We start from the raw sequence: 23,623 nt of genomic DNA on the forward strand, positions 1-23,623 counted from the left end.
ATATAAGGAATTCAAATTATGCAGGAAAGTACTTTCAACTTTCTTTTTCTTAATAATCATATAGAATTCTTGGAGCTTTTTTTCCTTCTTTCTGTCAGGGAAGACTAGGATTCTTATATGATTTCCTTTAAACTGAATTAAGAGTTTTGCTATCATTGTACATTTTCCTGATTTTGCATTCTCTTCTGTGTGGGTACAGAAACCTCCATTTCAGCAATATATTATTTCCATAAGCAGTACTGAATCTATTATTTGCTTGCCATACCTCTAATTGTGCTTTCAGAGTTTCAGAAATAGTCCCATTCTGCAACAGTAATTAGCAGATTTCTAAGCTGGTAGCTCACAGTTTGCTTTTTCAGGCTGCCTTTGTAGCCAGTACTCCTCTGTTCCTCTATGCAGCTTTATTTATTTAACAAATTTCCAACCATAAAGTTTGTGGCAGTCAAAGTCATCTTGCTTTTTCATAGATGATGACAACATTCAAATTAATGGCCATTTCATATGGCTGAGCACTCAGAGAGCCGAGCTTAGCCTGAGATGGATTCTGATCTCTCACAGATGATACTTGGGTTTTCAGTAGTGTAAACTACAAATTTTGAACCATGACATTCTCAGATATGCTCTCATGTTCATGTCATATTCTGATGTTCAAGAGCCTTTAAAAATGGAAGATACAACTATTCCAGAATTTGGTGAAGCTCTAGGTAGTGACAGCAGAAATTGTATCGAGGAGTCTAGCAAAAGTCAGTATTTTACAACATTTTTTATGTCTAAGAACTAAAAATTGCACAGAAAAGCTAAAAATGTATACTTTGTACTTTCTATAACAGGGAGAGAGGACAGGGGAAAGACTCCAGAGAGGTAAAAAGAATGGGAGAGAAATAATAGGGAGGGGATAGAGAAATAAAATGTTAGGACAGAGACATGACAGACAGAAGCAGTCTGCTTCTGACCCAAATGTGGTGGATGCTTCCCATTAAAGCACCTGTCTCAGATTAACACCCTGAATGAAATTCTGCATCCACTGAACATCAAGGGGGAGAAGATTCCATCACAATCTTCAAGATAAAACCAAATAACTGGATAGATGTTTAAGACTGCTGTTAGAATGTTTTCTGCAGTCTTTCTTGAAATGAAAAGAGAGAGCAGAGCATAGAAGTAGTTAAACAGTTTCATGCAAGTATTTATGCTTACATGGCTGAAGAGAAGCAGGAAAGCATGTTCTCCTAGCTCAGATGCTTGCTTGTAACTTGTCTTGGACCCTTTCACTACCTTTGTCTTCCTCAGAACATGCAAAATTTTCGTGCTCCAAGAAATAGGAACCTGAGATAACAAGCAATAATATTTCTTTGCCTTAAGTTTACATATACAAAGGATATATATCGAAGGATACAAGATCTCTTTTATAAACAGTGAAGCCCCACATTATCTGATAAGCATCAAATACTGTACCTGTATCCCAGCCTGGTTTTGAAGTCTTGGGATTGCAGGACTGCATTTCACTTGTCTGCTATGCACAAATCTTCTGCACACACTACACTGACCGATCACAAACTGTGCTGCCAAACATAGAAACTAAACAAGAAAAGAGTAGAAAACTTTTGGCCTCTGTGGTCTTTTCCAGTTATTGCCACTTCAAGTGTTCCTTAGATTAAGCACAGGTTAAAATATACTCAAAGAGAAATGTCATTTTAAATTGCAGGGATCACTAATATGTACTGAACAGTGCACTTGAAAAACAAATCACATTTTGCATGCACACACCAGTCGTTAAACATTCAGGTTGCAAACTGTTTATATTTGACATGTCGAGTGGGGGGGTGGGGGGTGGTGTTGGGTTTTTTAAACTTACAAAACGTTATTAATTCTTTAAAAAATTTTGTTGCCATCTTTTACAGCTGTTTACATCCTCTGGTCCTGAAATCTGCAATCTTCCTACAGTATCTGGTGCTGAATTTCAAAACTAGCCTGTTTCTAAAGTATGAAAAAAGTCATGAACATTGGGAGAAAAATTATAGCCCTTACTCAAAGTAATAAAAGTGTTTCACTTGACTCATTTTTTGTAGCGTAACACCGAGCTGAGTTTTACTGTGGCAATCCCTCCCTTTTGTCATAAAAGTAGATGTGAGCCTTACCAAAACAAAAGCATAAAAGTTGTTTGTAAGCAATAAATTATTTATTAATTTGTATATTTAATTATTTTTTTTATAAAATTGAGAAAGGGATTTTTTTCTAATTGTATAGGCTTTATCGTGTGAAATTATATAGATGGGATAACACAATCTTGCACAGATTTTAAAACCTACACAATGACCAGACAAGAGATATTCACAGATAGCTCTTTTACCTTATTTAACATTCACAGATGTAAAGGTCCCCTGCAGTGACCTCAGGCCACAGTTAACTCTTTGCCCCCTTTTTACGTGTTCAACATTCGAGAGCAGGGTCCTCAGTTTGTTTTTTCACACTGTCTCTCTCATAAGCAGGACAGAACAAAGTTTTGACCATTTCTACCCCAAAGCTTTCTGCCTCCCACAAATAAACAGACAGGAAACATCTGCTGCTCTTGCTCAAAGAGGCAGGAGGAGCAAAGGGGCTTCTAAGAAATTTGGAGAGCTGCGGAAGAGGCGTGTGTTAAGTGAGGCTGAAAACGAAGGCAGTGAGAGGATTAATGCTGGGAGGTGACAGTTCACCTCCCTTACTCTGCTCCTGAAGTCAGAGCTCATCCACAATTACTCTGTATTCCCATTCACTAGTGTTTAGTATCGTGCACGTACCGAGAAGGAAAACTGTAAAATATGCCAGATCCTGCAGTCCTCCCGCATTTGAAATATTTCTCATAGCTATTCCTCCCTCTGAGGACTGTTAAGACTTCCAGGGAAGCTAGAAAACACCTTCCGCCCCAAATCTCAGATGAGCAAATACATAATTGGACATTTAAAAAAGCTCATTAGCACAACTGAAAATGGTACTATTTTAATTTTTCAGGTAAATACTGATTGGGAGCGTAGGGTTTTTTTTTTTTTTTAAGGAAATGTAAGAGAAGTCCCAAAATGACATTAAGTATTGGTACAATTTTAAAAGGTGCATTATTTACAGAAAAGACTTGAATAGCTCCTTTGGAAGCATGTCAAGCTGTTAAATAATTATGTATTTAGGACAGACTACATTTAGTAAAAACATCTACAAACGTACATGGAAAAATTACGGCTAAACCCTGTTATCTCAGACGGCAGCTTTTGCACAAATAACCCCAGACGGAATTACAGACTTAAGCCAAGAACATAAGGCACTGGCCTGCGTATGACACCCCCTCACAGCTGCAGTGACCCTCCTCGCTTCTCACCAGCATGGCAGCACGCTGACCAAATGTCGCGTAAAAACAAAGCCCAACCCTGACCAGACGTCACTTAAAAACAAAGCCCAACCCCTCATGCTTGCACCCTTGGCCCACACCCCCGCCAGACCCACGCCACCCGCAGCCCCACACGCGCTTGTGCTGCCGGATAATGGTGAAGGGGCAGGGGGGGAGCTTGGGGCCATAGTGCGCGACCTACTGCTAGGCCGTGGATCCCCCACTGCAAGCAGGACCCAGGCCAGCCCATTGGACTGGTCCCCAAAATAAATAATGTTAGTTGAATTGTGCTCTGTGTGTGTGTGTATGCCTGTGGAGGCTGACACGGCGGAGTTGTGGCGGGGGAGCCGTGGGGCTGTGGAGGTATATGGGGGTCTGTGGGTCCTCCGCCCGGCACGGGCATCCCCCCACGGCCTGGGCCTACGTCGCCATCACAGAACAGCTGCAGCCTTCTTATAAGACAAGAGAGTGGCATAGACCAGCTCTAACCACATCAGGCGAACAAAATCACCTTTTTTTCAGACAATAAATAAAGCCAACATGCAAAAGAGCCGTGGAGGCAAAGAGGCAAACAAGCCTGATTTTGCCACAGGACGAAACCCCCCTCTCATACTTAATTTCCAATCCAGTTCCTAAACCATGCTATCCCAGTATTTAAAATGAAAGGAGAGGATTCAGCCAAGACACCGCTCAAGCAGCAGTCCACAGTTCAATCTTTAATGCGTATCTATTTTACTCCATCATAAATTGCCTTCAATAGCGCATATTGCCAGATACAAGCTTTAGTAGTCCTCAAGCAATAATGCCTATCTATGGCAGACCTCAATCTAGCATGTGCCCTCTTGCTGGGTTTACAGTATCTGGTGACCTGGCAGGAGAATTATGACAGGAAAAAGAGGTACACAAAGCAGTAAAGAACCAAAAGGCAGCAAGGACTGCTATGAGAACATTATGAATGCCGGAAAGCTTTATGAATGCCAGAAAGCTTTATGCAGCACTTAAATTTTGCCTTCTGGCCCCTTTCCTTGCTTTATCGCATCTCATCTGATCTGTCTACAGCCCCCCCAAACGGCTGCATTCACACCTGCCTGGAACCTCGACCCCAGAAGGTTTTGCAGGGGACACACCAGAGATTAGACCTGTAAAATTGCATCAACTCTTACTGTTATGTGTCTCCACAGCCTTCTGCAGCCCTGCTCCAAGTCACTTGTCCAACCCATCTATTCATACCTCTTTCCTGCCATCCTCACTTCGCTCTCTTGTTCACAAGTCTTCCTACCAGCCCATAAGCTGTGCCCCAAGAGCACTCTTTTATTAACTGCTTGTTCACTATCTGGTACAGCAGTTCACTATCTGGTACTAACAGCCTGCTTGTTACCAACTCACTTACCTCAGCTCCTCTTACCCACTCCCTGGTGCGGCTCTTGAAAAATACAGCGAAGCACTGCCATACAGCTCTGTATCTGCTCCAACCACACTTGAACATTAAATGTTTCTTTATATAAGGCTGTAGCAGAGGTCCCAACAGGGATCCAAGGCTTACATAGTAAGGGATACAGCTGTGCCAGATTAGCTTGTGCTCAACACCTCCAAAACAGGCAAATAGTGTGACCAAAAATAGCAGGAGCTCAGAGAAGTGGAAGGGCTGGTGGAAGGTCCCAGAGTAGGTCACAGCCACGCTAACAATACAAGACATGGCTTCTTACCTTTCAGGAGCCATCCTTTTCACCAACAAACCTTCCAGCAGTACCATTTGTAGGACTAGAACCAGACTCTAGTACCAGGGAAAAGAATGGTTCACAGAATAAAAAACCAAAGTCTCCTAAACCCACAGTGAGTAGAAGCAATAGGATTTTTTTTTTTTTTATTTTATTTACTATCATCCCTACGTACTGATAATGATTCTTGCAGTGGCCTAGATAGAGAGGAGAGAAATTGGGAAACAATATAAGCAGTAAATGTAGATCAGTCCTGTCAGAAACATCATCATGATGGAGACATCCACCATGGGGTGAACACATACATAGAATCCCAGTGATTTTCCCCCTAAACCTCTACTATGGTGTCATTTAACACAGCAGCAATAGTTGCTTGCAACATAATGGAGTAGACTGTTATTCTAAGTGTTTGTCAAATCAAAACACACCCTGAGGGAGGAAAAAAATCCAGTTAGGAAGCATCTGTAATGAAGTAGCCATTTGTGGGTTTTGTGCATAAATTATGAATAAAATTCTGTGAATACCTTGCATAGGGGAGTACATTCTATAGAAACAGAAGTGAGAACTTAAGAATGTGGGTGGGTGGCCCAGCATATGTGAAAGTCAAGGACTGCTTTGGATAACATAAGATTTCAGTGATATTTTGTCCATGCCTGGAACCCAGCTCTTTTCTTCTGAAGGCCCAAGAGGTCCTCACTTGAAAGACCTTCCTGGAGAAGGGTGTGTTGGATTATATGATACCACTTACCAACTAATCACTGGTGCTTGAAAATTACTTGCTATGGTGATCTAGCAGCCTATAATCCTTGCAAAGGTATTGTTCTTCACGTAGTTTTGTGAAAAATGCAAGTATGTTTTAAAATATATAAAGAAGTAACTCTTGTTTTATCTGTAGGCATGCCACTAGCATGCCCAAGATTTGAGCTTTCAGAGGGAACAGGAAAGCTGTGCACAAACAATAAATAGTTCCAAGTCTTGCTTTGGAACCTTTTCCTGCTAGTGTCCATCTCATGTTGAGTTCAAAATCTGTACAATTGGGCTTTTTGACTAAAGAGAAAGCATAGCAGGGGAGGGAAGGTTATTTCCTTGCAGATAATTTTCAGACCATTCTTCTGCCAACTCAGCAATGATAGAGCTTGAGAATGTGTACCAACTTGTCCAGACAGGGGCTTGGTCAGTGCCAAGATGCGAAAGTGAGCTCTGGAGTTACATAGACACTCTCTGGTTTGAGTCAGAAATGGCTTTTCTTTTCTTACTTTCAAGATTAAAGAAGGAAACATATGTAGAACCCCTTGTATAAAATGTTTCCTTTTGATACGATCTTACAGAAACTAGAGCACAGAACAACCTGATGCAAACCACCAGCACCCCACTGGTGTGAAAAATGGATGCAATCCCTGTCTAGTAGAAATGCTAAGGGTAGCACAGCATCTTTCTCTGCCAGGTGATCAGAGAAGAGCTGTGTGCTGTGTATTATTACTTTGCAGTCTTTGTTTTATGTTTTCCTTAATTTCAAAATATGCAAACCTTGAACAATCTTTGTATGGGCAATTTTAGGTCCCAATGACCACCAGACTACGGGATTTACTATACATAGTTTGTAGCAAGGTATGACTGTGAGAGACAGTGGAGACTTACCACTGAAGTGAAGGATAGGTTTTCACTGTCAGCAACGTTTCTGCCTTCTGGGTGAAAATAAAGAATCTTCAAATAATGTATTACCTCCACACAAACACATTTACAGAAAAATGTATGTAAATCCTTTGTACAATGCAGTACGTCATGTATTGTGTACCTAAAAATTAAATTATGTACACATTTTATAAATAGTCATTTTCCAAGCACAAAGGCTGAGACACCGTGCAAAAAAAGGCACGCAGCACAGTTCTAAGCAAAGGGACAACTTCAATCTTTGGACTGCTGCAAAATCGAAAAATCACACTCAAGAGCTTTTTACTCTGACCTTTTTTTATTTTTGGGTTTTTTTCATTTTATTTTTGCCTGTGGCCTCTTGGACATCTCAGGAATTGGGAAGGATCAACATATCTGGACAAGAGAGGTAGAAGGCTCCCACAGACCACTGTTTCACTGCCAGGAAGAGGTGTGGTCACAGGTGCTTATGATAAATTACTGATCCCATTTGGAGCAATACTTGAGACTGCATAAAGCACCTACTCATCTGACTAAGATTCTAGCAGACATCCTACAGACACAGATTATAGGAAAGACGTACCAGAATACAGTGAAGTAGTAATGAACAGCAATTCTGGAGCATTAAATGGAGGTGGTCTTTTTATAGAAAATATCATCTGCAAGATAAGATCTAAGTCAGCCACGTCAGCATCTTCTGCCCTTTTCTACAGTGCATGCTCCACACGTCTGGTGGTAATGGTGGTGGTAAAAGCTGGAGGAAAACCAGCCACCTGCTCGTTAGATCTTTACTTAAAGAACTAAGAACCATTTGATAGGTGACTATTAGCTCCATTCCCTCATTCCCCAACACCCAGAACAACTTGTTAGAGAACATATCAGCTTTCCTGAAGCCATTGGGAAGGTTTATCTTACTGATTCCAGCATCTCAAAATGCCTCAAACCAAAGCCTGATATTTCTTGTTCAGACAAGCCAAAAGAAGAGCTCTGTAGAGTCCTTTCCCAGAGGAAAATCTGAATCTTCAAACCAGAAATCCTGCTCCTCACAAGCGTTTCAGTGATTATATCATTCTCCTTAGTCATATTGCCCCTTGGCCTGGTAAATAGCAATGATTAAAACCTCGTTCTCTGCAAGAATCAGCAGTAGTTTGTAACTTGCAAGGATCAAACCATTAGTTAATTCAGGAATGAGCCCAAGAATACTTATATTATAGCAAGTGTATGTACAGGCCTTGTACTTACTGAAAATCAGTACCCTGGCTGTTGAGATTGATAACATGGGTAGCTGTCAAGCTCATGCTCTGTTGCAGAACCAGTTTTAAGGTCGTCTTAATTGGCGATTACATCAGACTTCAAGAGACAGAAAGCATCCAAGGATCTAAAGGCTACTGTACCAAGAAAGTATACAAGCAAGGAAGCCTGATGAGAAAATAAATACGTAAAATGCTACAGGTTGTACCAAGAAGAAGCAAGAAGCACACCAAGCAACCATCATCAGGAACCCATGAAGAACTGATTCACAGATAAACTCAGAAAGCCTTCTACAGAGTGCACAATTTTGTCTTGGTATCATGAGTTGCTAGAGTGACCACAAATGAAAGCCATGAGGTAGCAACAATCCTAGATATACTGAAGATCTTATTCTTGGGCTCGTGAACCTTTGCCCTGGAGGTGAGCAGAGATCTTTCAAAAATCACTACCACGCAACATGTGAACACACGCAGCAGCGTTCTCAAATAACACAAATGCTATGGCTGTGAGCCATTAGGCAGACGGCCCTTAGACTGCAGGCTTTCCGTCAGACTTTTACCTACACATTTCCAGAGTTACTTTCTTTCAAAACTTCTGCCTTCTGAAGTTTCTTAACAACAAAATATCCTTTTAAAAAATTCTGCCACCTAAACATTAATTAAAGTAACCACTTGATGTACTGAGCATTAAAGTTCTGACAAATAAAGCGATCTCATCTTCAGCAATGAGGCATCAAAACCCTTGGCACCAAAACACCTTCAGCCACAGATGCACATCAGTGAAAGTGTCATTCCATAAAACTTTTGAAAAGCAGTTTCATTCCCTCCTTCTTAAATAATGCACTAATATAGCAACAGATAGCTAGAGAGACGAGAAACAGAACCTAAGTATTAGGAATGAAAGTAATTTACACTAACATGCTCTGTACACTAAAACAGCTTTCGGAAACTAAGCCCACTGACCTGTCTAAAGGAAGTGGATTCAGAGTACGTTAAAATATTGACAACATCCATGGAATGGTGTAAGCGTAAGCAGAACTGTCTTCTCTCCCAAGCTGCTTGCTGCTCTTGTGACTTCCCACACAATTTCACTCTCCCATTTTATTAAATAGAAGATTAAGCTGATGGTGAATTAACTCCCTTTTCTCTGTACCTGTCAATTCCTGTTGCTCTGAATCTCAAAAGATTTGCATTAATTTTTTTTTTTCTATTAAACTGCAAATGCAGCACATCTTCCCTTCATGACTTTTTCCAGTTCTCTCTTTTCTAGGCTGAACTCTACCTGGTTTATCCTGGTCTGTCCTCTGGCCATTTGATACTCCAAGACTTTAGGCTTCACAAACAAAAGCTTTTCACTTTCATTATAGCATCATATACAACCATCACTCTCTTTAATCTCACAGTTCTCACTGGTCTTTCTTACTTCATCTAAACCATCACCTCACTCTTCCAGTCATATTTTCTAAGCTCACAGCTTTTTCCCCTTGTACTTATTATTTCTTCCTATGCTTTAAGCAGAAGGCCATTATCCCCCTTAGCCACAGTTCCCTATCAAGACTGTATTGTGGCATTTAAGTGTTATGTGACTTAAATGCAACTTTATTTTCATATTCTATAGCATAGGACCTATGTTTCCTTTGCACACTGCTCAGCATAAGGTCAAAAAAGTTGCCACTACACCAACACAGTATATAGCACATGCATGCCCATGCGCATACAGATGGGGGGCGGGGGTGGGGGTGAGAGCAAGGAGGTGGTGTAATACCATCTCCTTGCCCATAAGGAAAGGAAACACCATTTCTACTTCCCACCATCTAGTGCAAAATAATAAAACACCTCAGGCTATCAAGATGTATTATGAAATTACACCCTGTTAGTTAACAAGAAGTACAGTAAACTCAAGTCAAAAGAAAAAAAAAATAGTGTTTTATTAACTACCACACTGTTATAATACACTTTAAACGTACAATAAGGTAGCCTTTAAATTTGAGGTGGTTTTAAGAATAACAAATGAACAGATTTCCAAACGTTTGTAAATAGGTGAACTGCAGTAATTATTGTTGTACATTTTTTGAAAATGGTATAGCACTTACAGACTGGCTATATAACTTCATTTTGTACATTTTTCTATAATTGAAAATATAAACAGTAATTAAAAAATAAAAAGAAAATTCAGCATAATAAAAAACATATATGTTTATCAGTTAAATGTACTGGATACATACAATTTTTAAGGGAAGAAGCAAAAAAGGAAAGATGGCTGATATTTAAATGCAGATTGACTAACCAAAAACTAAACAACAAACAAATAAAAACCTCATAAAACCCCTAGTTCACTATGACTATATCCGTATGTTTGGGAGTACTGTCAATATGGAAGTGATTTTTCTATTGTATTTGCATATGTTATATTTTACTGGTAATTTACATGATGGCTTTTAAGGCCCTGGCAGACAGATGTTTTTTGGAAAAAGATTTGATTAAAATCACTGCTGAGACGCAATACACCTTATTTTTGGTCCTCCAATGTTCAAAAGAAGGGATATACTTCACTATAACATTTGCCTTACCACCCAAATGCTTCAACCTATACATTTTTTTTTTTTTTTTTAACATTTTAAGCTTTTTAAACATTGGTTATATTGCCCACCTTGGTTATTGAAAGAATATTAACAAGACATCATTTTGGCAAATTAAATCTTAAACATGGCTTTTCAATAGGATTTAAAAGGTGACTATCCCTAGAGTTCCATGTTAAAATGTAGTTTTCAAAATCTTACAAGAGTAATGCTTAAAATATTGTACATAGTTAACCTAATTAAAATAATTAGCTTCAAAATGACAAGTTGATGAGCTAAGTAAAGCCTACACTATGTAACATTTGCTTGGAAACTTGATTTGTCAGTTATGCATAATAAAAATTCCAGTCATCAAGAAAATTACAAAATTTCTTTTATCATAACATGATTTCTTTCCACCCATCAACTTCTTTTATCTTACAATAGATAAATACCAACATGTTCTCATTTTTTTTTTTTACACTAAACCACACAGGATTGATGCATTTGGTTAGACTACCATTTCCATCGTTAAATTCTTTTTTTTTTTTTTTAATATAACTTGGTAAAATTTCATCTCTTCTAGATTCCAAAAGTACCTACAAAACCCATGCAATTTTACCATTTTAATATACTATGGAATATCATACAAAGTAAGGCATTTCAGTGTCATGTATAACCAAGTTACTGTCAATCCAAAAATTTTTGCACATCAATAAAAAGATATCTAAGAACTTAGGAACAATATTCTTCTCACTACTGTATAAAAATAACCACAATTAATAGGTATCTTGTGTAATATTTACTCCATTGTCTCGTTTCCCGAAACTGTGACAAGCTGTAAAGGTATTTCAGTGTTGGTAAGAATATCCTGATTGCTGGTGCCAGATGTATTAACAGTTCCTATTCCTGAAACAGAACCTTGTTGAATATTTGCAAGGATAAGTGTTGTTCCTCCTGCAGTAATCAAAGTATCATCAGGTGTTGCTTCTACTGATGCCAGCACTGTACTGCTAGAGTGAATACCTTTTTTATTCTGATGTGTTTTAATGTGTTTGGCAAGGTGGTCACTTCTCATAAAGCGTTTTGAACATTCTGGACAGACAAATTTCTTCTCACCTGTCACAGAAGATAAGAAAAAAAAATGTTTTCAAGAACATTAAAAATATCACACATACACCAAAAACTGAGATAACTTACTGCCTTTAAGAGTCAAAATTCTAACAATATCTACACTGAAGAAAAAAGCAAACCAACATGATAAATCTGTGTGTTAAGTTTCTAGATACCCATGCAAATTCTTTTAAAGAATTGATTTATTTTTCTGTGTCTCACTGAGTTTGGGAGATCTTTCAAGCAAGCTAAAGAACATTGCCATCTCATATCCTCAGGCTGCTAAGTTTCACTGCAATTATTACCAATAAATAACTTTTAAGAGGAGAACAAAACCTGCCAAGTGATGGACCGGGAAGACCATATGAGCTTCTGCATAATCACATTCAAGACTGACAGACAAAATCACAGGGTAATTTAGGTTTGAAGGGACCTCTGGAGGTCTCTAGTCTGATCTCTCAGCAGGGTCAGCTATGAGGTCAGACCTGGTCGCTCAGGAATTTATCCAGTTTGGTCCTGAAAACCTTTAAGGATGGAGACTGCAGAAACTCTCTGGGCATCCTGTTCCAGTGCCTGGCTGTCCTCACAATGAAAAAGTTTTTATTTATATCTGGTCTGAACCTCTCTTGTTTCAGCTTACATCTGTTGTCTCTCAATCTCCCACCAATGCACCACCATGAAAAGTCTGTCTTTGTCTTCTTAATGGTGGCCTTGCAGGTGCTGGAAGGCTGCTATTAAGCTCCCCACTGCCCTTACTCTTCTCTTTGTGCAGCTGAATAAGCCCAGTTCCTACAGCCTCTCCTCATGAGGCAAATGCTCCAGCTTCCTGATCATCCTGGTCGCCCTTTAGTGAACTCAATCCTGCTGATCAATGTCTCTCTCATGTTGGGGCCTGAAAACTAGATGCAACATTCTAGATGCAGTCTATCCAGAGCTGAGAAGGGGATAATGACTTCCCTAGAACTAGCGTCTCTGCTTCTGTTGATACAGCCCCGGCCATCTTTGCTGCTGGCTCTTGCTCATGTTCTTGTTGTCTGTCAAGACTCCCAGGTACTTTTCAGTAGAGCTGCTTCCCAACTAGTCAGTGCTTAGCCTGTGCTCCAAGGTTAATTCCATCCCAGGTGCAGTACTTTGCGTTTATCCTTGCTGAATTTCATAAGGTTCCTGTCAGCCCATTCCTTCAGTCTGAGTCCCTCTGAATAGCAGCCTTGCCCTCAAATGCACTGACTGATGACCCCAGTTTGGTGTCATCCACAAACCCAAGAAGCGTGCACTCTGTTGACTCCTCCAGGTAAGTGATAAAGGTGTTACAACAGGTCAAAGGATAGATCCCTGCAGTTCTCTACTTTTTATTGGTATGCAGGTACACTAAGACCCATTAACCATACCCCCTGAGCTGGATCATTCAACCGGCCTCTTTTTTTAAAACCCATCTGGCTGTCCATCCAGACAGACCGTAACATCCCAGCTTGTGTTCAAGCATCCAACATGCCTAACAAAAGCACACCATTAGGTACAAAACATGAAATATTTTTCATAGACATTGCAAAGGCAGTTTTCTAAGCAATGTGAATGCTGATAACCACATAAATTATTTATCTGTCATCACTGGGTTTTTTAAATAGTCTAATTTTAAAAGGTAAGCATCCTGTAGAATATAACTATGGGTTCAGTTTGTAGGAAAACAGGTAATACAGACAATAGATTTGAAACTAACTGCTCCTTGAAAAGGTAGAAGATCTAGACTAATTTCTTTTCTTTGTATTAGACAAAAGGAAAAATGTGAACCTGCAGTCCCTAATGGGTGGTCTAATCATGAAACCAGAAGATGTAGAAAGATGCACCATCACGTGCTCTTCCTTGATGTTGTGATGACATCTCATCTCTTGGACATCTAGCCCTCTTTTTTTTTTTAAATGAGAGAAAATTATTGAAGTTTTAAGCTGGAACAACAGTTCTAATCTGGTTCAAAAAAAATGAAATGCATTGCTGAACCTGAACCAAAGTATTCTGATTAAGCTATATTAAATATTAGCTCAAATGTCAGGTCTGAATCAAAAAAGGTAGCTGTTTTTCCTCCTCAGACCTACTAAAGAAACATATATATACATAGCTCTAAGTATTACCTGATTTCAGAAAAGCCACACTACATTAAAATCAATCCAATACAAAGATCTGTTCTCCTCTTACAAGTTATTTATGCAAGCCCTCTCCATGACATGTCTTTAGTTAAATGCACCAGAATCAAAGACTGAAAACCTGTGTGCGTTCTTCGGTGTCGCTGAAGCTCATCGCTGCGAGTGAACCTTTTGCCACAGAACATCCAAGTACAAACAAATGGACGCTCTCCAGAATGCCAGCGGAGATGAGCTCTCAAATGTGAAGTTTTCCCATATACTTTGCCACACCCTGGTATGTGACAAATGTGTTGCTTCTTTTTTCCCAAGTTGGAGCCTCTGAGAGAGAGAGAGAGAGAGAGAGAGAGAGAGAGAGAGAGAGAGAGAGAGAGAGAGAGAGAGAGAGATTGTTCATTCTAATACATTCCTCCTAAATACTGGTCATACATATAAGTGGGGTTACATATACCAATAGATCTGCAAACAAACCTGAGCAGCTTCCCATTTTTGTTTCAAATACAGAGTCCAGTACACTCCATAAGAAGCTGGAACTAAATTCTATAATGCTATCCCGATTCTGCCACAAACTATAAATTCAACAGCATGTGAAATTTAAATGATAAACGCGTAATCTTTAGCAAGCATACAGGTATATGAAGTTGGAAATACAGTCATTACAGCAGTTTGTACTACTTTGATGCTGAAGTGTCCATATTTTAAATTTCTTCCAGTTTCAGTTTTTACCATACCAAAGACAGTTTTGGCAAAGAAAAACACAAATGACTGCAATTGCCAAAATGGAAACTGGAGATTTTGGCAACTGGGAAGAGAACAGATGGGACTTTTGGCATCTTGGGGAAACCTGAGAAGCAGTTTGGGGTTGGAGGACAAGCATACTAACCTCAATATTTCCACTAAAAGGAGTGGCAGTGGAACAGCTGATCTTGCTGACGTTTAAATTAATTCCTTGTCATTTCAGAAAAAAGAAATCCATCAAAATGAACACATAATTCACAGATAGTATAATCCAGACTACCGAGCTTGATGCCTATTTTAAGATGCTGCCTCACTGAAATGGTAGGTGATTGATTCAGGGGAAGCACCTAACACAAAAGCCTAACTTTTTTTTTTTTTTTAAATAAAATCACGAGAGAGAAGTAAGAATCTCTGAAGACCCAGAGAAAGAGATCAGTCTGGCCAGCGCAGGGCATTATGATTGATTTTAGCCAATTTAAGTGTTTGCTGCTGCTGAAAGGGGCACTCCAGGGAATAGATCTGGCTGACAATGCAGCTATATGAATGGTAAATGCTGGTACAAGGGAGGAGATTGGAAAATGCAGCCAGGCATCAGGCCACCTTATTCATCAGCAATGTTAACTTAGAACAGCTTAAGTGGATTCCGAAATCACAGACTTGGGCACTCCATCCTCCGTGACTGATTATACAATTTTCAGTTGCCTCCCCAGGGCAATTTTTTTCCTTAAATTGGGTGCTCAACTTCTCCTTAACCATCCAGCGGCTGAACGATTTGCCAAGCCACTATTAGACCTAGATTCTCATCCCTGCATTCAGAACAATTCTGGTTTATATCTAATGAGGGTTCAGGGTAAAATGCACATACACTTTAAGGAGCTAGCACTTGGACCAAGCATTTCAGAAGAGGCACAGAAATTAACTCACACCAAAAACTCAGAGCATCTAAAGGGAGTTCCAACCTAAGCATATATGCACCTAAAATATTCCAGACAGTCCAGAAAAGTAAGGAGATAAATAATAAATTATAAATTTATATATAAATTATGTTTATAATAAAAATTAAGTCCTAGAAAATGCTTCTAAGAAGTCTCAATATAGACCTTCATTAGTCATTTTGTCTCAGAAGAAAAAACTATCACTTTTACATACTAGTTATCTGTCATGACAATGTACATTTTGACTTCAGAACAAGTTCAATGGCAGTAGAAGTAGAGAGTCCAGAAAGCTTTTGACCCTGCTGTGGTAGCAGTAGACTCATATGAGCCTATGGATATGGTGTCAGAAGAGATTCTGCTTATCTATCTAATTTTTTTGGGTTTATTGCCACCCCTCAATCCTTAGCCTCACAGAAAGTTTACCTGCCTGTTTTATCCAGCTTGTTTATAAATTTCACACAAAAAATTCTCTGACATCTGACCTGACATCTTAAGCTCTTCCATCATTATTACTCTTGGCAAGAATACTTTTGACTTAATTTTCCTTTTTCAAATGGTCCAAAAGAAGATCTCTTCTTTGGACCAGGATAAACATTGCCTTTTTTTACATCTCCTACCTCAGCTGAAATGTCCATTTTTGGTAACCTTTGCTACATTTGAACTGCCAGGTTCACACTCTTCCATGGCCTTCCCTCAAGCCAAGATTAAAAAGCAAAATTAACTGTAATGTCAGGCATTTAACTTAGTACTATGCCACCTACACAAAAGCTCAATATTCATAAGTTTTGAACATTCAGCCAATCTCAAAGGCATTTAGCAAAATGTGTTTAGATTGCCCCCCTTCTTTTCTAGTTTCTCAGCCTCTGCAGATGGTTAGGCCACCACAGAAAACTCACTGTACCTGTAACAGTTCCAGTGGCATTCATCTATCAGCCCAAAACACCCAGCTCCCCAGACTCCAAGGAAGAAGTTTTCTGTATTCCTCCTTTTGCCTTCCTGCAACCAGTTCCACAGTTCTCAGGCTCTACATTCACCTTCATCTAATGATTCAGTTCTAGACAGCTCTTCTTCAGGTCCCCTTGTTTGATGGCTCAAGGCATCCAGCAATTGCGGTGCAAGGCAAAGAAACACCCATGGCTCTCCGCCATTATACAGTCTTGGTAACTGTCCTGTGTCTTTAATTGCCTGTCCAACTCCATGTAACCCTAAGAAGTGCTCAGCCTGTGCTTATTATAACAAAATGTATTTCTGCATTTGAGAATATATTTCTGTATCCAGAATATTTTTTTGTATTTGGTATTTCATCCCCACACCTTCTCCAAGCATACTATAGTCTTCCCCTCCACAATAATCAGTACAGGTATTTTGTAACTTTGCATGATACAGTACATAAATGTGACACAAATGACATGAAATCACACCAAAATTCCCTTAGAATAACTTTAAGATTCCTAAGTCAATCATTTGAAGTTGCTTAATTGCACCTTTAGCCTAGACTGAAGGAAACGAAGGTTCAACTCATGGTTAGCTTACTGTGCGTAGGTGGTGTAGCATACGTAATTTTAAGCACCTCACCTAATTGGTGACAAAATTCCTTAGCAGACTCCAAAGTTCAAAGTGAGGGGAAAGTTAGGGATTCAATGAAATCCGCAAGACTACTGTGAATGAGTAACTAAGCGTATTTATTCTACACAGCTTCATATAGGCATCTGCATGTTTGCTTCATGTGTGCTCTAAACTGATTGGATACGAGCCAAATTCTATCTGGATGCTTTGCAGCTGTGACAGTCTGGCACTATGCCCTAACATGTCATGGTAAGAAGCCTTTCTTGCTGCACTGGCCAATAACCATCATCACTGAGCGAAAGGATATGACTTCAAAAAGGATATATCCTTCGAAAGGATATGGAGTCTTCAAATCAATTAATATTTAAGTATTTTCATAGTACATTTTAGCTTTATAAAGATTGGAAACCACATTTCTCAGTAACCATGCAGAATGCAACGGTTTCAGCAGGAGACACTTTCATCCACTGAGAAACTGGACTTTCAGTTCAGCAGTACTTCCAGGAGGAACGTCAAGTATTTCAAGGGTAAGTAAAACATACACTTACTAGTTATTTTAAGAATGTGTGTTTTAGAGTTACGTACCTGAAGTGGTACTCAGAAGCACTGTTCCTCTATAGATCCAGACAGTAGTAGTTACATCCCAATGTAATTCCAGATGTAATTGAGAGGAGGGTGAAATCTCCAGATGTAACTGAGAGGAAGGTGAACTTTCCACCTAACTTGCAAACACCCTAACGAGAAGCTTAATACGGTCTGTTTGGGATCAGAGTAATTCTTTGAGGTACATCTCACTCTCGCTCTCTCCGCTTGCTTATCCCCCATTTACTCTAGAAGCTTGAGGCTATAAGGTTTTAATTTACATATCTAATACATTATCCTCTTCCTTTCCTACCTTCCACCCTGGCAAGTAAGGTAAAGATAATAGTGGCTTCCTACTTCACAGGACTGGTACAAATAGAAATCCTTTGAAGACTGCAACATAGTCTGATTCTGTACTGAGAGTCAAAAAAACACAACAAAAACCAACAACAAAAACGAGAAAGAACCCCTCAACTCCCCTTTGCATCCAGAAAACAGAAAACACAAGAAATGACAAAACTAAGGCTACACAAAAGATGAAATTAGGATGAAGTCTGCATATGTGAAGCTGTGTACTACCTCTTCCTACCCCATTCAGTGCACAGGAGGGATAGCATTCATTGAGTGAAATGCTATTCAGCTTTTTCATAGTGATTTAGTGTGCTTTTCTTGTCTTACTAGTTACATATTATTTAAGTACTAGCTTAAATACAGAATTATTCGTTTCCCCAGGGTTTTTTTTTTTTTCTTCATCATGGGCACTCACAACACTCACAGTGTCTAAGCAGTTCACAAACATTAATGAATTTATCATCTTGCAACACTCCTGTGTAGTGAACTTGAACTAGTACAATCATTTCATACATCCAAATATGATGTAGAAAGAGATTAAGGCCAAAATTGTCAAACACCCACCAGCTTGAGGTGTCAAGTTCAATATAGCAGCATATTTTCTTAGAGTACGGTAGATGTTCACAATTCAGCTCAATCAACTTCTTTACAGGAATAAACTCAGTACTTCTGCAGCGGAAAAGGTAGGGTGGATAGACAAACACCTCCCAAACTTCAGAGCCCTGTTTCTGCAGTCTCGATCTCACTACCTAAATGCCTTCCAATTTCTCCAATAAGTGAAGCAGGTGCCAATCATTACACAGCCCTGATTCACTCCCTGTGCATCATCCATCCCATCCACTGAACAGCACTGGGGTCGTATGAAAAAAAACAGTATGCAGTCATGTAACTAGAAACCAGATGATAACATATATGCACAAGGGATTAAATTAAAGTTGCCCAGGATACCTTAACTTCGGCATCTGCCAACTTCCAAGCTTTCAATTTTGCAACCTTAATGTCATTTCAAGAATTGTGAATGCTATCTGAAAAAATTTATAAAAGCAAATATCCTATTATCTGAAACTCTGCAAGTCATCAGTAGACTTGAAAGACAAATCAAAACTCAGAATTACAGCACTAGAGATAAACAAGTAACTGCAGGAGCTATGGAACATGATTAACAAGTATCAGAGGGAGAAGGAAAATATCCTTGCAAGTGGACTTACTCCTTTTTGCTAGACTCTGAAGGAATTCTACATTCCGGTGGGAAAGTTGCTCTAGCAATTGTAGGCACTTTCACTCTTTTTCTGTTTCCCCACCATTGCCTCCTTCATTATCCTGTTTCTATTCCAGTCCTAATTCTTCTCACATCCTGACTTCCTGTCCTACTTTTCCTACTTACTTTGTACATTTGATATGTCCAGTCCTTCCTTTACAGTGGGTTTCACATTCTCACCTATCTAAACTCTGTCCCAGCTCTTACCAAAACTCCTTCCCAAATTCCCATACGTGAGTTTCAGTCAGACTACACCCTTTTCCAGACATCATCAAAACCATCTCTTAAAAAGATTCTCTCTTGGGGTTCAACTTTAAAATTTGGTGTTATAGCAACTCCACTTAGGAGGAAGAGGACTTTGAAGTAAAGATGTCTCTAAATTAAAGCCACTGTTGTTTGGAATAGAGCGTGAGGATGATGCAACATGTGAAATCTATGTTTCCTAAGAGTACAGACAGTGCAAATCACATTTTCAGAGTTTTCTCCCAGACTGAATCAAATCTCAACCCAGGGTGTACTTTGGGCAGATCTTCATCGCAGAGCCAATGTTCACCAAGAACTTAGAAATGTCTGTGACATCAAGATGTTTAAAAGGAAGTGTTTTGGAATAGAATAAAATCTTTATAATAACAAAAAGCTGAAGAATACTTTCATGAGATGTAGAATAATAAAACATGGCTTCCTGTGCAGCCCTGAAGTTTTATACTAATTGGAACTTAGTACCTCTTGTTAGCCAAATCTCCACTAACTTTGACTGAAAACAATCAGTTCAAAAGTTCAAAATTTAGTATTTAGAGTTATTATACAAACCTTGTTTTTTCTTAGGAAACCAGTGAATAAGAAAACCAGGATAACTGTATTTTTATAACACTCTAAAGCAATCAAACTGTGGAAAAAAAATGCTCAATCAGTGAGGAAATTCAGGAACACGGGATTTAATCAAGTCCTTGACATATGATAGGAAGCCAATCACGGATGTGCATATTCCAAAATATTTCATTTTCATATTATTTAGGGCAATGTTCTATCCCCCTCACTTGTACTAGGTAGCATCTAACTCCAGATTTTTCTGGTTAATCTCAATGAAGTAACTCAGAGAAGATGGAATAATCTGCCTGTCCATCTGCAAACCCAGAAATAAAAGATGGCAGTCCTTTATTGCATAACCTCTTTTGCATAAGCTTCTAGTTTTCTGTCACTCCAGATAACTGCTCTTAACTAAGGCTCCTTTTTTCCTCACTCATTATTTGTTTTCATCATTACATGCATTATATGACACTGAACATTACACACCTTCCACCACCTTCTTTGCAGTTGGGACACGTGCAAGCTACTCGTCGCAGTCTCTTTCCCTCTTGATGTGGTTGGTCCCCTTCCTCATCTACCACCTGTACTCTCAAATGTGTTAGATCATTGGTATTCAGTGTAGAATCACCACTGAGCTGCCACTCTTCCGGATCAGGCTCCTCTTCTTTAATCCTAATATCTGAAGAAAAGAACAAACACAGATCCATAAGTAGCCCATTAAATAGAGAGAAGGAAACCATAATGATCAAATCTTTTTACTGTTGAGAGCACTATGTCAGTCAAAAGTCAACATCCTTTAGTGCATACCGACATTGCTTCTGTGCCCTTGTAACCTGTAACGTATTTAAAAAGTTTACCTTACTATACATTTCAAAGTTGAAGACAAGCTATAACGAAGTATTAAAGTTTAAGTTTGAACTGTTCTTGGTAGGGAAAGCTGTCACCAGGAGGATTCTGCTTGCTTGAAACTTGGGAAAAACTGAGGAACAAGAAGTTGGACAAAGGTTGAAAAAAATGTAAATGCATGTTTCAAATGATCCTGAGTAGCCATTAATGTTTCCACAGGATTTCTCAATTAGTGTGACATGTAGTAGAAACAGCCTTTCTTGATGATCTTCAGAAGTTTTCAGTATGCACAGTGATATATAAAGTAGTATAAGAAATCAATTAAATAAAATGTTTTGACCTAAGAAAGACCAAGATATCTATGGAAAACAAAAAAAAATTCATGCCTTTGTTCTATTTTCCCCTTCTCACCTCAAATTTATGCCTTTTCCACTATACATAGAGAAGAAAACATTTAAGGAAGAATGTCATTCAGCATTAGAGAGGTAAGCAATACACAAACCACTTTAACATTTTGATGAGCTAGTACTCAAAATAGGTCTTTGCAGTTTCATGGATGCAAAAAAGCCTCTTAAGTTATCCTCATAGGATGGACATTTGCAAGTATGTGTATCCTCTCCCTACAGAGCACTCATTCAATCTAATCCAAGAACTAATTATGGCATCATACTACACTGTGAAACAACTATTTTAACAAATTTACATTTTAATAGGAATATTTTTCCCCTCAGACACTATTCTGGATTCCCAATGAGCTAAAAGTCTGTAAGTCTGCATTTCAAAAAAAGACGGTTTCTATATCTCATCTTAGAAAGCTGAACTCCAGCCCCTTCTTTGGTTCAGCAGAGTAGTTTACTTGTATTTTTTTCAGTGAAAATCATTAGCCACTAGCACAAACTAATAAGCAAGCCATCGATTTCTTTTTTTTTCTTTTGTTGAAGCTTCAAACTAAAAGCCGTGTGTCTTTCTGAATGTATTTAAGAGACTGCTTTCTCTGCAGAACAAACTCAGTTATCATGTAGATTCTTATCATTAACTCAAACCTCACTCAAACACTGAAACCTTGACTGAATACTGTGGCCACTCCCAATTCTTTCTGGGAGTCGGTGTATCAGCCATCATCTGTATAATGAAGAAAAAGCTGCATAGATTGCATGAGAAAACGTAAGAAAAACCATGCTGGGTCACATCATAAACAGCATCCTGTCCCAGTAGAGATCAGGAAAGAAATTAATGATACAACACGTAAAGAGTGACAGTTACCCGGTCTACCTTCCAAACCATCTCCAGCATTCGTCTGTTTAGAGACAAAGGATGTAGCTACACACAGAAATTTGCTTGATGCTAATAAAGTCTCGGTCCAGTCTTTCCCAACACTACAGTTTGCCTTCCTTTTACTTGCACATGTAAAACCATTTGCAGGACTGTGCTGTAAACTACATCACTGACGTAACTAAAGTTAAGATAATTCTCTAGGAAACCACTGCATTGGGAAGATAATTCCAGGTCAGAAACAGAAGTCTAGACTACTTATCTAGTTTGGCTGCAATAGTCAATGCTAGAAATTAAGTTTACATATGAATATGACAGGCTCTGAGCTGTGGGAATCCAGCAGCTAGCACACTCACTTTTGCTGACTGTTTACGCATGTGGTAACGTCCAGCAGAACTACTGCGGTAAGCTTGTCCAAAGTTACCTGCACACTGAGCTTCACTGTTACCGTAAGAACTTCACAATTTCAGACTGCAACGTAACAAGTGTCTTTCACATGAAGACCTAGAAAAGCCCTGTGGTGACTTCAAGTCTTTTGCATTAGCCACCAAACTATCTTTCCTACCAAATGAAGTAATTTTCTGAGACTCACCTATGAAATAATTTTATTACCTGTAATAATTTGCATACACATGTTCTATATAAAATTCATTTTATGTAGGCAAAGATTAAAACACTATACAACATACAAAAAGTTTATAGAATTGATCTTTCAAATTGGATACTATTAAGTATACTAATACATTCACTTACAGCAACTTTAGAAAAAGGCAAAAGCCTGATTTACTCTTACGCAACAGGACACATAATAGGAATTTAAACACAGCAAAGGGGCAAGGCTGCCAGCACAGGCCAATTCAAGCCTCCAAGCAGTTCTTTAAGACTGGGTATGTTATGCACCATACTCAAAATTCTTCTAGCAATCAAATGTTCCACAAAACGTACATTGTATAAATTCGGGTTTTATTTAAAATAAGAATTACTGTTAATAAAACAAAAGACTGTATTAAGAAGATAATTTAATTGTGATCTTACTAACATTAGACACTGGCATACAGTGAGTTTGTAAAGTCAGTAGCTGAATCCAGTTAGCACTGCGTACACATACTTCAAAAGAGGTATCAACATGTCTATGTCCTAGCAAAGATGAATGGATCAAATTATGGTATGGATCTGTGCTCCCAAGACCCAACTCCACTACCGAAGTCAAATGTTCCATATAACATATGATTTGTCCCGTTACACTGACACCCCAAAGTCACACTCTAATAACAGAGATACACCTAGCAATAGAAACACGTCCAGAATGTCTATCACTGTACACCACTATCCAGGACTTTCTACCTTCAACTCATGCAATGTTTGTTCCAATTTGCAAACTTTCATCAGGAGTTCCTTCCACTTTTTTCATCAGTATCTCTCTATTCTCAGTCCCTCCCAATCACCACCATTATTGCAGCAGCACAAAGGCTCATAATAGTTCATAATG

At 38.9% G+C, this 23,623-nt stretch overlaps 1 protein-coding gene across 2 annotated transcripts in view; it reads right to left on the minus strand.

Moving 5' to 3' along the window:
- Positions 1-9,876: 9,876 nt before the first annotated feature.
- Positions 9,877-23,623, minus strand: part of SP3 (Sp3 transcription factor) — a 35,307-nt gene continuing 21,560 nt past the window's right edge. For both annotated transcript variants that reach the window (XM_075710344.1, XM_075710345.1), the window contains 3 exons: positions 20,503-20,695; positions 13,904-14,100; positions 9,877-11,650 (listed from right to left, as the gene is read on the minus strand). In XM_075710344.1, the coding sequence (XP_075566459.1) occupies positions 11,334-11,650; positions 13,904-14,100; positions 20,503-20,695 (707 nt within the window). In that variant the 3' untranslated portion in view covers positions 9,877-11,333. The remainder of the gene's footprint in view (positions 11,651-13,903; positions 14,101-20,502; positions 20,696-23,623) is intronic.

This window comes from Pelecanus crispus, chromosome 5 (genome assembly GCF_030463565.1).
Source record: "Pelecanus crispus isolate bPelCri1 chromosome 5, bPelCri1.pri, whole genome shotgun sequence".
NCBI classification, from domain to species: Eukaryota; Metazoa; Chordata; class Aves; order Pelecaniformes; family Pelecanidae; genus Pelecanus; species Pelecanus crispus.